The 18840-nt window shown below is 35.8% G+C and overlaps 1 protein-coding gene across 6 annotated transcripts in view; it reads right to left on the bottom strand.

The window, feature by feature from the left end:
• LOC145686307 (uncharacterized) overlaps positions 1-18840 on the bottom strand; it is a 1046376-nt gene that overhangs the window by 496606 nt on the left and 530930 nt on the right. For all 6 annotated transcript variants that reach the window (XM_081759457.1, XM_081759458.1, XM_081759455.1 and 3 more), the window contains one exon: positions 14014-14237. In XM_081759457.1, the coding sequence (XP_081615583.1) occupies positions 14014-14237 (224 nt within the window). The remainder of the gene's footprint in view (positions 1-14013; positions 14238-18840) is intronic.

Here is an 18840-nt window from a genome sequence, read left to right as displayed (position 1 = left end):
ATTATTACCAGACTGCAGTTTCCTCTATCTATTTTTGAATACTATTTTTAAGAAATTGAATTATTATTATTATTATTATTATTATTATTATTATTATTATTATTATTATTATTATTATTATTATTATTATTATTATTATTATTGCGTCCATGTTGTGTTATTCTTTTAACTGTTGGAGGAAAGGTTCATTTTTCTACAGTCTCACTTTATCTATGATGGTACTTCAGTATTATACTTAATGTTTAGTTAGCTCAAGAAGAAGCGGATCTAGTTGTGTGAAGCCTCCATTTCATGTTAGCCTTCGGTGATCATTTAGTACTGTTCAGCGAGGTAATTTAACAGAAGTACATATGTTCTTATAGATTATTCGTTGTAGTGTTATAAAGTGGGAAATGATACAAGACGCTGTGTTTTCTAAGTTAAAGTTTTGGGATCCTCTAAGACAATTGATCCAACATTTTTAACAAGCGCCCACATTCTTAAACCCTACATACTTCACGCCCACATCATTTGCGCATGTCTTTGACTGTTTCTGCAATTTTAGTTGCAGCATTGTACTCTCAAACCATCAGTAATTGCAACAAAAATAACAACAATAATATTAGTAATCTATACTGTATATAAGACAATATAAGTGACTTACTCATTATCGACCAAGCCATAATACTATAATTAGCAAGAATACTCTTTTTGACGAAAGCAAGGGATAAAGAAGGGTTTTTGGAAATATGTATCCTTAGAGGCGTAAATAGCATAGTATATCTTGCTAATCCCTGAAATAAGGAAGATGAAACTAGGCATATAAACTAACCATAAAAAATAACTGAACATGTTTCTCACTGTTTCTGAAAATATCGTACCTAAACAAGAAAGGAGTAATTCGTATACCATTAATTTTTAAACTGTATTTTATTTCATTTATTTTTAGGGTCCGCGGTGGCTCAGTGGTAGAGTGTTTACCTCTGGTGTATGGAGTCCCGGGTTCAAATCCTGCTCCGCCAAGTGAACTTTTTGGTGGACAAACACCGTGTGCGTGGGTTTTGTCGGGGTTCTCCCGTTTCCTCCCACTTTCTTCATTACGACATTTCATTCATTTCTCATAATCACCGTCTCCTTTAGCCTAACCGGCATAACTGTGGGACGTTAAACTCAAAGATTTCATTTCATTTTTAATTTCATTTATTTACAGAAAATGATAAATGTAAGAATTCTTTATATTGGAGACGTGAAATTTCAAAATTAAACTGAATTAAAAACAAACCAATACATGTTTAGCTTTTGCGAAAATTCTGTCCTAAGAGGAGGATGGAGGATAGTGTCTACCTATTAAAATTTCTGCTTTTGCTTACGTTTGAGGTTTGAAATTTGGCTTTGATTTCTTAACTAAAAATAATTGAACGTATGTTTCCGGAAATTCCTACTTGGAGAAAAAAGACGATTTTTATGATGTTAAAATTTACCACTGTTTATTCAGAAAATGTCATGAAATGTGAAATTCGCTTAAATTCGAAATGTGAAATTTGGTATACCAACTCTGGACTAAAAAAATGGAATACGTATTTCAGAGTTTTCGAAATTCTCCTTTTAAGTAGAAGGAGGGAGTAATTAATTTACTTATTTCTCGAAATTCCAATCGGCGTTCGCTGTCTCATCATCATAGAATTTTCGAGGACAATTACTGAACATATTTAGAACTACTCTAGAGCATGGTTTCATCATATCACTTTCAATGAAATGCGTATTCTAAGGGGAGAAGTCAACGTCTATAATATTTGCTAAAACTACAGTATCTTACAAATCTCTCATGTATGAAGATGAAATTTAATATAAAAACCAAGTATACACGAAACTCAGCGTTCTAGGAAATTCCCCTTCCGTCTCATCTCATGAAAAATGATTGAGAATTTTAGAACATAGTAAGCACTTGGCTGAATCCATTTTCTAACCATGTGAGTTTCATTAAAATTCGTATCCTAAGAGGATGGAGGAGTTAATATATACGGCGATAATTAAATATTTCGAAGCCAAGGAGATGAAACTAGGTATATAAACTTTTTCCTTAACGAGGTCACCATGTGGACCTGCCCCAGCGTTTTCGATAATTCTGCTTCCAAAAGAGGTTACAGAGTGCAAAGTGTTTCAAACGTCTGAAATGAACTTTTAAACATATTTAGCACGTGGGACATTTCTATTTTATCAACTCACTTTGGAAAATAGAATCGTAAAAGCAGAAGAGGATTTAGATTTCTTGCAAAGAATTAATACTGCATCGTATGAAACACCTTCCTGAACATGGTCGAGCTAGAGGTATTTATTTCACTTTTGTTCAAAAACTTACGTAACGGCGAAAGGGGGATCAAATATAACTTTCAAATATTTCCCATAAACCTATTCTACCCTTACGACGAACGACCTTCCATATAAAAATAGTAAATAATAATAGCCATATTCTCTCAAATTTATATCTATTTCAAGCAAGACTCCTGCATAGCATTGTAGTGCAGCGAAATATATTTTACCCGTTTTGTCTTTAATGAAACCACAGCTCTTACACAATAGTTCTTTCGTTTTTAAATGATATTTAGTTAAATGTTTGTTACAGCATTCGTAATATTTGTAATTTTAAATTTAGTTCTGTCAGAGACTCGCACCCCTAGATTAGGAGCCACTGCTCTAGGGACTACCTAGAAACTTTGAATTTACACCTACATAGGATTTGTGACGTGGGGTACCACTAAGGAAAATTTTTGAAAATTCACGAAAAGAGGAGGAATTGGGGTGAGTTATTTTAATAAGATACCCTTATCTCCGAAACGTATAGGACTGGGAACTTAAAATTTGGTATTTGGATTTCCAATTTAAAATAATTTAACACGTGTTTCAGCATTTCTTTTATATCGTAGTAATAAAGGGGAAGGAAAAGATGAGAATAGGAATTATTACTCATATAATAGCATATCGGTATCTCAGAACCTCTGAAAGTTACAAACATGAAATCTGACTTTAGGACTTCTCATTTAAAACAAAATCTTTTAAAGACAGTAAACAGGACCACCCAATAATTTTCAATTAAAATTGAAACCAGAAGTTATAGTAGATATCTACCACTTAGTGTTATAGACTAGTGATTAGAGTGGAGATGGAATATATTCTAGGGACGCTTAATCGAATACAAAAACCGTGCCTATCCATTGCTGTTTGTTCAAGAAATCTTTGCCACTCAGCTCACTTTGAAAAGGAATGTAGTCTTTCCTACAGGTAGAATTAAATCAAATAACTGTAAATTTTGTTTGGTCGATTAAGAAATCTATTTAGAGCCACAACATTATAATTTCCTTTTGCGGTTGCAAGAATATCATCTTTCATAGCACGGCGAGTGATCAAGGTTTCTTGAACAATACTGTACAACGATGAACGTTAAAACTGGAAGTGGTTGATTTCTAATAATTACGTTTCATTATAGGGTAAAAGAAGAGATGGTACCTATTTTAAGATAGCTAACTCCTTTTTTTTTTTTAGGGGCCGCGGTGGCTCAGTGGTAGAGCGTTCACCTGTGGTGCTAGGGGTCCCGGGTTCGATCCCAGCCCCCGCCAAGTGAACTTTGTGGTGGACAAACACCGTGTGCGTGGGTTTTGTCGGGGTTCTCCCGTTTCCTCCCACTTTCTTCATTCCACCATTTCATTCATTACTCATTATCACCGTCTCCTTTAGCCTAACCAGCATAACCGTGGGACGTAAAACTCAAAGATTTTTTCCTTTTTTTAAAAAAAAAAACTCTTCTCGCTGTCTCTTATAGGTCATGTTCTATGTACCGTCAAATGGGGTGAATAGAAACATGGGGGTGAATAGAAACAAAACTCCTAGATTAGTTTTGGATTTATCTGGACGATAAATTAATCAAGAAAACTGAAATTTCTTAACATAGTCTTATACGGCTAAAGTGTTCAGGGCAGAGACAAAATGTTTTACTGAGTTGGGAACACTGAGGTAGACGGCAGTAGCATTAATGTGTTACTGAAATCTTACACGGTATTTTAGCGCCCCTCAAACTTTTTTGATAAGTATGACATTTTCATATTTGTTGCATTTGAACATATGCCTATTTTGTAGTTTGTTGTTTCATTTACTGACGTTCATAGTAAAAGTTTTCCTTTTGTAAATTATTTTTAATCAAAATTTAACTTTACTGGGTTATTGTTAGGATTTTTAATTAGTGGGGTGAATAGAAACACTTCTTGAGGAGTGGAAAATTCTTGAGAAGCGGAAAGAAGGACCTGATAGGAATGTATCAACCATCTCTAAGAACAAATTTCCGAGTCTTCTGGAAAAAAAAATGCGTGACAAACTGAAAGAGGAAAATATTAGGGCTGGATTTGAAAAGTGTGGAATTTTTCCCCATTGTCGAGACCAAATACTGAGGATGCTGCCAAAAAGAGACAATGAACGAGAAGAAACAGAACAGTAAAAGTCATCTCAGACTGTAAACCGTTCCCTTATTGATCTTCTCGAGAGCATGAGAGAAGATGAAAAAATTAAATAAGGGAAGAACAGAATACGAATAGATGTTTCCGGTAAGAGTTTTGGTTTGCTTTCTGAAAATGATACATTTCCATCAAATCACAACGAAACTCGACCTACCCTTGTATTGTCGGAAGAGGAGAAAGACAACACTCCAGAAGACAACATTCCAGACGATCACGAACTAGATGATGGTTTTCTAAAGCTGGTGATTTTGCTGTGGTAAAGATTTATGAGAAGCTAAAACTCGATGAGACTATTCACTACCCAAGTGAAAAAATGTGAACATGATGGATGTGTGGGAGTGTTTTTTAAGAGAGCACATAAACAATGAAATTTTCAGAAACTTCTGAAGAATCGTTCTTACTACATGAGGATATTGTTACGAAACTGTTGGGTTTTATTAGGAGTTCGTCAGCACGCTTTAAGTATATGATAAGTTTCGGACTTCTTCGTGGCTAAGCGGTTAGCGTACGCGCCTTTGGCGTGGGAGACCCGGGTTCGATTCCCGGCGGGAGCTCATGTGTTTCTGATTCCACGTTAATAAGTAGGTCCAGTCTCATATAGCCTCGCTGCTGAACAGGACGTTAACTTCAAAATCAACTCAACACATGATAAGTTTCCCTGGTGATTTCAGTGGTTTAAATCTTATTCAAATATCATCAAAACTGTATGTTCGTTTGTACCTATATTGTGCATTGTATTGTTTTATAAGTTTGTAACTTATGTAATACTGGTCTTATTGAACTTATATCTTGCAGGTATTAAATAAATAGTTCGTTTCAACAAATACGCTGTTTCTTTTTACCATCCCAATAGTATAAAAGAAACAACAATGAAAATAAAGTCATTGTTTCTATTCACCCCTACCCATGAGGGTGAATAGAAACATTAAGAAAAATCAAGGTGAAGAAGAGTGGAATTGATAAATTAATGTGAAGTTTACTGAACTTCATTAGCATATTAAGACCTTTTGTTTGGAATAACCTGATACGCGAAATCTTTAACATCACCAGACTTATATACTCATATAGCCAAAAATGTGTTTCTATTCACCCCATTTGACGGTATATTACATTGAAACTGGAAGTTATACTGGATTACCAGGGTGTCTATCGGTCACGAAAGGGATTTTAAAAAGTCCCGAAATCAGAAAACGGTCATGAAAGTCAAGAAATTTTGCTTTGGGTCACGATTCATTTTATCTGTACAAATATAAGTACATACTGGAAAATGTTGTTATATAAAATGTCAAAATTCACCACCAAAAACGTCTATGGTTTTAGACGCTACCAAATCACAAGAAAAGCACGCTTCTATCACGTGCATGAAAATTGGCCCAAGTCGCACTCAAATTCGCTTTTGAGAATGTTACTAAATTTAATGGTTTGTTAAAGAAAAGGACATGAAATTTCATCTTGGAATTTTAGTAGACACCCTGTCATTTCTGATTTTATTAGAGTGTTATGGATAGACAAAATGTATTCTTGAGATGTTCAGTCGATTATCGAAAGCAGCTTCTCGCTATCTATTATAGCTTTTGCTCCACAGTAATGGAAACTAAACCGAAAATTGTTGATTTCTACCTCTTCTAGTTTTACCAAAATGTTAAGGATAGAAATGAAAGATGTTCTTGGAATCTTTTAGTCGATTTCCCGAAACTGCTTGGAGTGGAAAGGTATTCTTGGGATGCTAAATCGACTGCCGGAAACCGTTTCTTGCTATCTATTACCCTTTTTGGTTTACAGGATCAACGTGAAAAAGAAAAATGGTTGATTTCTACCACTCGTGGTTCTGATCCACAACCTCGTGGTTTATGATCCTCTACTAACGAACTCTTTCGAAATGATTTCTCTAGCTATCAATTGCAAAAAACAGAAGTCAAATTCAGTTTCGTTCAAGAGTTTCGTGCGGAGTAACGGACGGGACGGGCCAAAGTACTAACTGTACAATATTATTATAAATCTTACTGTGTAATCCCAATAATTAGATACATATTTCAGCGTTTTTGATTGTGATCTAGAAGGGAAGAAAAGGGTTTGGAAGAGAATAAACGTGGATATTACAATTATTATTATACTAAGATGTTTATATCTCGGGATCCCGTAAAGTTGAAGACATGAAACGTAGCATTTGAACTGAAATTGGTATGCTTCCATATATATATAAAGTGCAAGGCCATAGGCCGAGCAAACACGGTGGCCTGGGAGAAAGCCCCCAGGGATTTCAACTGAAATTTAGTATACTTGCAGGTATGTGAGGTGCGAGGCCGTAAGCCGAGCAAACATTGATGATTGCAGGTTTGAGATGCAAAGAGTTAGACCGAACAAATTTGCGGGTCTGAAGGCAAAGTCTTCAGCGAGACGAAGGCTTGTATTGAATAAACTCTGATGAAGACACTAAGGATGCTCACACAATATTTTCTTAATTAATAATGAAATGGGAATTGATAGTAGATTTATACCACTTCCGGTGTTAGTAGAGGGATTGGATTGGTGACACAATTATATTCTTGGGATGCTTAATTGATTGCAGAATACTGCATCTTGCTATTTACTTCCGTATAGAGGTTGATATCTACCACTTCCAGTTTTAGTAGAGGGTAAAGGATGAAGATGAAGTGTATTCTTACAGTTAGTCGATTCTAGAAAACCGGGTTACGGTTTCTCCTCTGCAGTGATCAATGTTAAAACCGGAAAGGGTTGATGTCTACCACTTCCGGCTTTAGTATAGGGTTAAGGATGGAGATGAGAACGGACGGTTAATCGATTATGGAAAACAGCGTTTTGTTATCTATTACAGTTTTTCTTCCATAGCAATCAACGTTAAAAACAGGAAATAGTAAATCGCTACCACTTCGTGTTTTAGTTGTAGGTTAAGAACAGAGATAATCTACGTTCTTATGACGCTTAATCGATTTTCAGAAACAGCTTCTAGCTTTCTACTGACGTCTCTTGCTCTACAGTGATCAATCTGAAACCGGAAGTTGTTGATTTCTGCCACTTCCAGTTCAAGAGTCACCTCCATTAATTTTAGAACATTTTCTCGTACATAATTATGTAACACTTGGTTTAATTCCAACTAAACTTGATACATATATGTCTTACAATCTGGAAATCTACTCGGGAGGGTAAGGAACCTCTAGCATCCCAAGAAGTGGGGATGGGAGAACTGACATTTTAAAAATAATTGTAATGATCGATATTCGTGTTGAATCCATAGTTTTCGGGTCAGTCGCTGATATGGATAATGACTGTTTCCATGCAGTTCAAGTTCATCCCTGAAGAATCGGGAAGAGTGACATTTTAGAAGTAATCGAAAATGACAGATATTAAAGGCGAATCCATAGTTCTCATTAGTGCTAAGACGAATAGTGGTACTTTTGATACAATTTAAAAAGAAGTTAGAATGCAACTTTTGAATTTAATTAATGTAACCTCACGCATTATGAAAAACTAGACTGTTTGCCATCCAAAGTTGGAGGTGTGACTGTAGAGTTTATTATTATTATTATTATGTTTAAAGTATACTTTTCAAATAGCACCACAACATGGAAGGGAGAGAGAGTGAGAGATTTCTTGTCTTTTCGACATATTCTTAAACGTTTATAAAGATTTTGTTAAGATTTTCTTATAATTTTAATTTATGTTTGTTTCTTATATTGCAAGTACACACAACTTATAAGATGTAAATACAACTTAATTTTGAAAAGACTAAAAAATGGTTGCGCCATTTCCGTCGTTTTAGTAGCTAGCACGCGCGCCTTTCGTGCACGTAGTCACACGTTCGGTTCCCAGTGGGAGTCTCTTACAAAATTTGGACGATTAATGTGTTTGAATTTCATCATAATCTTTGAGTCTACGTCTCATATAACCTCGATGTAGAAAGAGAATCCTAAACTTAAATAATTAACTAACTCAAAACCGATGAGAGTACAAAACTAGAGATTTTGGTAGAAAACAAGCACAAAAATTTGGAATAGAAAAAGTATCAACTATCTAGTTGGAGAGGGGGGAAAGGAACACGGACATGTGACCATAAAGCTCATTATTGAAATGGCAGTAAGTGATGATTATAAAGGTGGCTCCTGGGCCTAGGGCCTCAAAATTCCCTCTAGGGCATTTCTCGAGCGTGCTTAATCTGAGTTACTAGAATTTTCACAGTACTATATTCACCCATCGTTTATTCAATCCCCCCGCACTGGAAAATCTGAAATGAACATTGTCTCCTATCGTGCTCAATATGAATTACATGTATTTTTGCAGTACTGCTTTTCACCTCTAGTGTAATGAATTTCTTCCTCGAGAAAATCTGCAATCAACACTCAGGCACGTAGCCAGGGGGAACGGGTCCGGGGGTCTGGACCCCTCCTCGAGACCAGAAATGAAAAAAGTAAGGAAGGATAAAACAAAATGAAATGACAAAAAGAAGGATCAGCGTTAAAAATTAAAAAGAATACTACAGGAAGCTTTTGCTTACTCTTTCTTACGAGGAGATTTGTATTACTTGCAATATGATGGCGAGGTAAAGAGGTATTCTGGAAGAGTCAGGGAATTTGAAATTTCAAGAAAAGTTATGGAATTCTCAGAATTCCTGCTACTAGTCAGTGAGATTTCAAACTTTCGAAAGCATAAGTGCCGTTGTGTAACAGCGTGGACATTTTTAATCATAACTTTTCGACATCGCATCCTTGCAGTATCAAACATGTTATTTCAAGGACAATTTTCTGTTGCTCCTTTAACCTGTCATTTGGAACCGACAGTAGTTGACGGAATAATAAAAACAAAAAATTATGTTGAAAGAAGTTCTGTTAGCATTTGATTCCACAGAAAAAGGAACGCATATATTGTAAAACTAGTAAAATATACACATGCTTTGCACAGGGGCTGCATTTGGAAGGCAACGCCTGTGGAAGTATCACCATTGATCTCAGCGACCGCAAAAACTATGGATTTGATACTAATATCGGTCATTTTGGTCTATTTTTTACATGTCTCGGTATCCACCCCACGCTGACTCCCGGTCCGCATACTTGCAAGTCATCGCTAATGGAAGTGTCACTATTGATTTCAGCGACCGCGAGAACTATGGTTTTGACACGAATATCGGTCATTTTGGATTACTTTTATATGTCTTGGTATCTCACCACCCCTCCGAGGACCCCGGCCCGGAGCCGAATAGCGGGAATTTGGAACTTAATGCGACTGGAGTTTCACCATTGATTTCAGCGACCGCGAAAATATGAATTCGACACTAAGAGCTCAAGTGGTAGAGCGTTGACTTCGCATTCGGGAGGTCGTGGCTTCGAATCCCGCTGCCTACCATCCTGACTGAGGTCTCTCATGGTTTCCCTCAGTTCTACCAGGCAAATACCGGGATGGCACCTACTAAACAGGCCCTGGCCGATACCTTCCCAAATCCTTTCCATTGTTAATGTTGTTGGATATTCAATGTAAAATGGCCTCTGAGCTGTATCTGGTGATTGTTAAATAAATAAATCAATAAATATCGGTCATTTTCTACTACTTTTACATGTCACAGTAAACGCCCCCTGAGACCTCCCCCTGGTTCGAATTTCGACAAAAACGTTTGACTCTGGTCTGGAGCCTGGACCAAGGTATTGGTGACTAAAATTTGGTAACTCTCGGTCAATTTGTCTGGTTCCCTAGCCGGTTCCGGTAAACGCCCCCCTGAAACCCCACTGTTTCGAAATTTAAAAAAAAAACGCTTCGTCTTGATCTGGGGCCAGGGCCAAGGTACCCCTGACCAAAATTTGGTAACTCTCAGTCTACTCGTCTGGTCCCCAGGTCGCACACAGACAGACAGACAAACACATACAAACTCTTTATTTTATTTATATTAGAAGATAGTTTACAAGACAGTTCAGTATGTACTTTTTATAATAATTGAGGTCATAACGAAAGGAAAATTGTTATATTTGAATAAACAGGAGAAGGACGTAAATATTGCAAAATGTTTTTCAATACTTTTTTTTATAATTTTGCTCGAAATTTCTTCATCGTTTGTTATTAAAATACTAGCCAACATATCCTCATTTTATTTTCCTAACAAACCAGTATGTGTTGATAGTAAAGTAGTTTAGATTGATCGAGCTCCTGGGCCTTCAGAATTTCATATCACTCCCCCTCCCCCCGCCGTTACGAAATCCTGGCTAAACGAACCAATATATGTTCCAAGAAAATAGTTTAGAGTGATCGAGCCCCTTTTGTGATGACCAAAGTATTTCATGTCACGGACCCGCACCTTCACGAAATCCTGGCTACGTGCCTGCAACACTCTCAGTAGCTACGTTCACGACTAATATAGATTTACAAGTACAGCTTTATTTTCGTATTTTTTCAACAGTTAACCAATTTAAAACCGTATTATAATTCAAAGTACTTATCATATTTCTATCGTAAACAAGAATATGTAGTTAACTTCTCAAATACTTCACTCCCCAGGAACCCGTTCAGCGCGTGCAACAAGCAAAAACAATATGTTTGGCGTCTCAGAAATGACAAAGGATAAAAAAGAAAAGCAAAAGCAGCACAGCAGTGCCTTATCGCAGTCAGAGCTGACAACATAGTTTCGGTCGTCACTTATGCCAAAAAAACCTACAAGCGGTGTAGAAGAGTTATACAGTTACAATATACGTTGTTTCACATTAGCGGTACAGGCGGAATGCGCACGAACTACAAATGAATATGTTTCTTACAAGTATCAGTCACTGTTGCACTCTCTTTACATTCTACACATCCTTTTTTCTCCCACTTTTTGACCTTGACAAGCAGAAGTACCAGGCTTTCCGAGTCCACAACCATAAACTGTTTGTGTACAGAGTACGTTTTGACTGTCTTGGTATCTTCGAATGACTGTGCGCGCGAAGAACAAGGGTGATGATCGAACAACCGTAAACTGCAGCCAGAAACACCCGGTTGCAATTTTAAATGTAAAATACAAATAGAGCCTTGACAATGCCATAAGGATATATATATATATATATATATATATATATATATATATATATATATAATACGTCAGATGTCTATGTTGACAACGGTTAGGCGGCGACGCAGTTTTGGATTCCTGGGAGGCGGTATATTACGGCGAACTCGATACTATGTCAGGAATTCCCTTTTACAATGAACTAGGCAGAATGTAATAGTATAAAATCTGCGACGTTTCTGATTTCCAAGGAGATATGTTTGCTTAAGTCAGTGTTGTGCGCTCTGAAATACACTGTACAAAGTTTAGTATGCGTTGTCACTGTTATTCCTCATTTCTTTAATTCCTTTGCCAAATTCTTTATCTGATAGTCTCGAATTTTGGAAGTTCTTTTCTAACTTCATTTAATCATTACATTAATATTGATAATATAGTAACACAATTAAATTTCCGTTGTTCACGTTTACAAAGATATCTACAACTATTAGTCCTAGGAATTAACTGAGACAGAAACACTGTCAGTGATGTTGCAACAGTTCAAACTCAACAAAAGGTTGATGTTGTCAGATTTGAAAATTAAAATGTACTTAAACAAGAATTGACCGAGTATCGGACATGTCAGTTTCAGTGAAGCTATTATTCATTGTGAATAGAATACTCTAGAAACAAACTTTTATTGTGTTATATAAAACTAATAGTTTGTGGTTTCAAATATAAAAATAAGAAAGTAGCACATTCTTATGAATTATAGCCTGCAGATAATTAAAAGTAGCCCAAAGTGTAGCCTCTCGCCCGATTTGAAATTTTGGTGGCAAAGGTACTCAACAAATAGCCTAATTTGCTACTTGTAGCCAAATCTGGCAACACTGATCCTGAGTGTGCGATATGAAAAAATTCTCAACCGCATGTTGCATTGTCTGATCATCAGGAAAGGTATTTCCTGACAAGAAGTAATTGTAGTCTAGAAAGAGATTGTAGTCGCTGGGAGAGATGTTAGAAAAATACAGCGCTTGAGTAACAATTTCATACCGAAAATTAAGGGGAGCCTCTATTATTCTTTGCAAGAGATGTAGGCTAGGATTGTCAGGCAATATGAGAACATCATATCTGTCAACCTTTCCCTAAACCTTGCGGACATGTTCGCGGTACATTTTTATGGAATTCAACATTGTAAATATCCCCATTGATGTTTTCACCTCGAAAATTATCGATCGTTTCCACCAAAAATCACCATACTAGCACCAACACCTTCCGCGGGTGGAAATGTGTTGTAAGAAACCTTTGTGAAGTTACAATATAATCACTGTCTTCACCGTTTACGATTTTTATAGCAGGTTCACTTCACATCTGAAGTGACAATCTGATGCACAAGACCTTCCCTAGAATTTCTTACAATCGGAGAACCACTCACCTCCAGACGGAGATTCTTGTTGACTTCTGTCATCTCATCTGATACTAACTTTTAGACCTTACCGATTCCAAGGATTTGCCGCAAGGATGCTGGACCAATTCCAAGGATGCTGGATACCTAACTTACCGGCAATGACACGAACACTCTTAGAGGGGACAATTTCACAGTGTTCCGCGCTTATCTGAATAAGATGTCTGACGGTGTCAATGGGCTTTATTTTAGTACTATGTCTCTATAAATAATATTTCGCAAATCAACGGTGCTTTTTGAAATTCATGGTTAACTCATTTTGTGGATTGGTATTCAGAATATTTCACTTTGAATGTGTAAAGAAAAATCCCTCACAGCTTGGTGTTTTCTATTATGCATTTTCACATGACTTTGTTCAACAACGCACTTCCTCCTGATGCTCTAGTTATTCTAGTCTGCTAGCTGGATGTGTCCAGAGTGTAGTGTTAAACGAGTAGCCGTTGTCCAGCGCTGTTGTATTGTTGGCAAGTTTTCAACCAAATATCAAAATGAACGTTTCGTTCGCACCAACTTAATAAACTGTTACTTCTGTTTTCAATATAATCCTCAGGTCCGTATGCATGTATAATTGTCTGATGGATTCGAAAAATTATAACCTTTGAATTGGTAAGGTAAACGTTCGTTCCACTGTACATAAAAATGCTCCCAATACACTTTCAACATTCAATAGTACTTCATATTCGTAAAAATATACATATATAGTAGAGTACAGGAAGTTTAATCAATTTTTCATTTTCCTTTTTCTTTCTTTCTTTCTTTCTTTTCTTTTCTTTTCCTTTTTTTGAGTGTTTTGCAACTTAAGAACTAAAATGGTGAATTTTTCATTACATATTGAAACAGCATTTATTATAAGCATGTATATTTGAGCGGCTCTGGAGAACATAATGATAAATGCTACTTGCGGTAGGTGGAATGGATTTGCATCAAACCAAGAAGAGTATGTAGGTTGTTTAATTTCGGAAGCGTACCTACAGAAGACAGGGTGTTTGTTTGGTATGTGTCCATGCGTTGCTTGGGAATGTTTAACCTTCTTCTCCAGTCCACCCAAAAGTTAGTAAATGTAACATAGCATTATGTTCTTCCGAGCCTCTTATTTAGAAACTTACCTTGAGAGCACAAGTTACCCAAAACAATAAGATGTGCTTCTGAGAGATCGACTACTCTGGCTTTGTTTGATCCTATTTTGTAATTCAGTGTACTAATACAGTAGACAGCAGTTGATAATATAATCCAAGTAAACAAAACTGAAATCCACAAGCGCATGTTAAAGCATTCTATGTACGAATCCCATTGATAGGTGTATTCAGGTGCACGGAGGAATATATGATAACTGAAAAAAACAAACAAATTAAATGTGTGTATAATTTGCAATTTTTCTTTATCTATAGTAGGTATATGTTATTTAAAACTACAGGTTAAAGTATAAATCATATATAAATAAACCATGAGATTCAAGATAACACCATTCCCAAGTTTTTTCTTACATATGTTGACAGCTTTCACTTGGGATAAAATCTGTGATTTTCTGGCGAGTTTCTTTGTAAATACATGGTAATAGAGCCTTAGAATACAATTTCACTCTTCACAGAGTAGTGAATTTACTGTTTAGTGTGATATATTGTTTTAGCTATATGGTCAGCACACGTTTTATCGTCATTGGTGTAACAGTAGTATTATCTACTTATGAATAGCTCTTAACACACTCATTTTCATTATTAGCCCATATGTCAACACTAACCTACGGCAGTGGTTTTCCGATTGCAGTACCGTAAGACGAGTGCTGTACGATTACGTACAGTTACTTTGCACACGATTTAAGGAATTTTAAAGAAAATCGCTTTTAACTTCCAAACGTAATGATTTAGAACACTGTATTTTAAACATATTATAGTTAGAAATCTGTGGAAAACATTCGTGCAAATTCATTAGTAAACATTCAGTATGGCCACAGTAAACTTCAGTATTGAAATATAAACTTTGTTGCAAAGTAACCCCATAGGTGGAATTAATTTGCACAACATACAAAAAAGTATGTTTAACATACGAATATAGCGTTTCTCTGCAGTGTTTTCACTTCAGCATTTATACATTTTACTTTCTACATAAAACTGCATACAGTTTATAAATATTGATATTAGAATGAGGGTACTGGTATCGATACTTAGTATGAATTGCCAATATTTGTTTAAAAAAATGTATTTTCTGATACCGGCACAAGAATTACATTCTAATAGTCAGGAACCACATTTATCATATGTCCCACAAAAATGCCAACTCAGGAATAGAAAAAAAAACGTGAACTGATTTGCCTTGGTCATTTCTTATGTCCAAGAATATCATCCCATTAGTAATTAATGGAAGATTTACGGGATTTGGAACTTTCAGGCTGAAATCCACCCAAATTACAGGATTTCTTTTTAAAATACCTAACATTTCTATGAGGAGTGGCGTATTTACGATTTTGTTTCGGGGGGTTTTGCTAACTTTCGGGGGGGCTTTGTCTGAAAATGTGAAAATTCTGCAAGATATTTCATATACTTTACTATAGTAAGATTTCGGGGGGGCTTAAGCCCGGAAGCCCCCTAAATACGCCACTGCCTATGAGTATAAGCTTCAAGCCCCACTAAAAGTGTAGTTATTTCTACAAAAGACGAAGCCTTTGTGACTGAAGCCCCTCTCAAACTATTTTTCTGGATCAGCCACTGTTCATACTTTATTTTCCAACAAGAAATCCATTCCAGCATCTTCCTAAATAGGAAATTTACCAAAATTTAGAATGCAGAAGGTTCCACTGGTAATAATTTCTTATCTAAGAGGTATTTTGCACCTGTGCAAAGTAACTCGTATTAGAGGCTGAAATCGCCTTCTTCCAGGTTTACCTTTTTAAAACGTTTCACATTTCAATTTCAACTATTGCATCAAAGTCCCAATATACACAGTTATATTCTACGAAACTGACTTAACTTTGACGGAAATTCTTGTAGGTGATATCTTTCAAATTTTGTCGGTCTTTACAGTGATTGCTTTCCATACCGCTACAACAACAAACACTCAGGAGAATTAGAACTGATGTTAACCCTCAACATTATAGCCAAAATACAGTTAGATGTTCTATCTTACGGTGGCAGTTGAAACTTCCTGTTTACAGTTCATGGTTTTACCGACAGAGGACTGTGAAACTCTTTTCATATTTTGTGCAAAGTAACCCAAGATGTGCAAAGTTGATTCTACAAAAACCAAGTACACAACCTACAAAAACCAAGTACATTATCAGATCTATTTCTGGATTTTCTGCGTACAACTTTTACTCAATAAAATGTGTCGAAACTATTATGTCAAAGCAACCTTACTATTATTTTATAATGCCTCTTTTGAGACTTCTTTCCTATTTCGTATATATATATATATATATATATATATATATATATATATATACGTATATATGATTTACATGTCCATATGCGTATATTGTATCCATGCTTAATGATTTTGAATGCAATAATAATGTAACTAAATAGGTCTACTGTGAGTTTTCTGCAAGCACATTTGTGAAGACAAGTATGATGCTGTACCCAAGGGCCATAAGGTTTTCGAGTTGGCCTAGCAGCCAGCGTGCTCTTTTGGTTTAGGTGATGTAGGAGTCCGTTCCTGATGTGAACTTTAAACGCGTTACGGTTGTTTGTATAGCTCATATAGCCTGAAAAGAAACATCAATTTTCAACAAACTAACATTAACAGCCACTACTAGTAGCATGAATTAATTTAAACTGCTTTAAATGTATGAAACAAATTCTCTTTCTCACTGGAATTTTACACGATATGATATTTGAGGGATATTTAAGAAAATGTCCCTTTAAAAAGTCCCTTCTCGCGATTCTTATAGTTATTACGTGACAACACTGCAAACTATGTGAATAATAAAATGTATTTATGTGTCCTATTTTATGTTCAACTTAAACTCAAAATTTCGTCTTGATCCATGAACTAGCAGCAGAGGAAATGTGTTTTTTATATAGCTTTCCCAAGGTTCCTTATAATCGATTTTCATGGAAGTACAAGTATGACTTTGTGTTAATGTTCCGACCATCAGTGCAACACTGAAACAAGTTATACCTCGATCGATTTGTAAAAGTGTAGGCTCTCAGCTTACGTAATGAACGAGACATTTCTGCGTAGAAAAGGAAAATAACACTGAAAAACGAGCTGTGGATATTTGAGTTGATATTTACTTTTTCTAATGCAATTTGTCATACGAAATTCAAATCTGAAAACCGTTTTGCTCTATCACCTCAGGTCCTTAAGATATCGCTTAACGTTTATATTACACGGTAGACCCATTTTAAAATTCCAACCAGCCGTGCAGAAATATGTGGGCTTATGCGCTGAATACTGCAGAGGCAAGCTTGAATAAATGTTTTCTCCGAAAACAGTTCTTAATATGAACCTACAGAGCACATATTGTCAATTTGTATTCGTAGTAACGACGGATATCAGGGTTTGACTTACCACGGGAATAGGAGGAAATCCCCCTCTGTGGAACTGGGTGTCTCCCAAAGTGTCTTCAATTTCCCCATGTAAATTTTCTGGGATGTACACTTTATCCTTTTTGTAAAATGTCCTTTAATTCGCACCCTGTGGATAGCAGACCTTTTCAGGTGTCATCAAGGAACATTGGTGATTTAACAAAAAACAAACGCCAGTATCTATTTTATTTCTTTGTGTACCAGCTTGAAGTGGAACTATGGAAATTTAAACTACTGTACTGGCAACTGTAGTCATAGTCCTGGAGACGAACTTAAGCTAGAAGTGAATTTGGATCCCGTGAAAATTGAATACTACAGATTTCGTAAAGGTACACTTATGTCCAGAATTGTTGTCGCATGTCTTTAGAAATTACACAAATAGAAATTACTCTCTTTCTTGTGATAGAAAATGTCGCATGTCTTCTTGGAAATAAGCAGAAAAACAAAACACATATTTCCAAAAAATATTTCAATAAATAATTCAGAAATAAGCAAGTTATAATTTAAAAAAAAAGAAATCGAAACTATCGTTGAAAAATTCTAAATTTCATTTTCGTAAACGTGGCAAACACGCAGTGAAATTTGCAAAGAGGAGGGAATTTTATGCTTTGTTAGAAATACAACGTAAATCTGACATAAGATTAGTTACTATACATGTGGCACAGCTCTAATAATGATTGCTATTAAGCATTTTACATTTAAACTAAGGACTAAATAGAAATAAGCTACAAAATGTGCGAAGCGATCAGGCATTTTGTGTTATTGGTTCCGTTATATGCTTCTGCCAAGGGGCAAGTCTCACCTTGCCTTTGTAGAGTAGTCGGTTAAAGCTTGTTCTTTACATACTTTATTTTTCCACGATCATCACTTTGAATCCCATACCCTATAGCAGGTATGTCAAACTCAAGTTATTCATGGGGCCAATTCAGCCCGAGCCAAATCAACGACGGGCCGCACCTCAGAAAAAAAAATGATACATTATATTTCGATGTTACGAAAATTAATATCGTTAAAAAAATTGTAAGTAGTAAAACATCTTACCAGTATTATTTGTCGAACTGATAAACATTTTGACAAATGTAGTAATTATGCTGTCTGCCAACAGTTAAATCGTATGTGTCATGTAATTTTTTATTAATCAGATCATTTTTAAAAACATATTCGAATATAGATGAAAGAATTGCACACAGTCATGAAACAAGAATATATTGCTAAATAGCCAAATGAACAATTACAGAATTATACTTACATTACTGATTTTTTCTTGAAAACTGGCATCTTTTCCGGGAAACAAGAGTTTCAGTGTCAACTACATGATTCTGTGAAAATGCTATTTTCAGGATAGAAGACAAATGCTCTGCTGTAAGTCTTGATCTACGAGGAGTTTTGTTTGTGTTCATAAGGGAAAAT

The sequence above is a fragment of the Thermobia domestica genome, chromosome 5 (assembly GCF_964235325.1).
Source record: "Thermobia domestica chromosome 5, izTheDome1.hap1.1, whole genome shotgun sequence".
NCBI lineage: Eukaryota > Metazoa > Arthropoda > Insecta > Zygentoma > Lepismatidae > Thermobia > Thermobia domestica.
The sequence above is the reverse complement of the archived record's forward strand: the minus strand, read 5'-3'. Positions and strand labels throughout refer to the sequence as shown.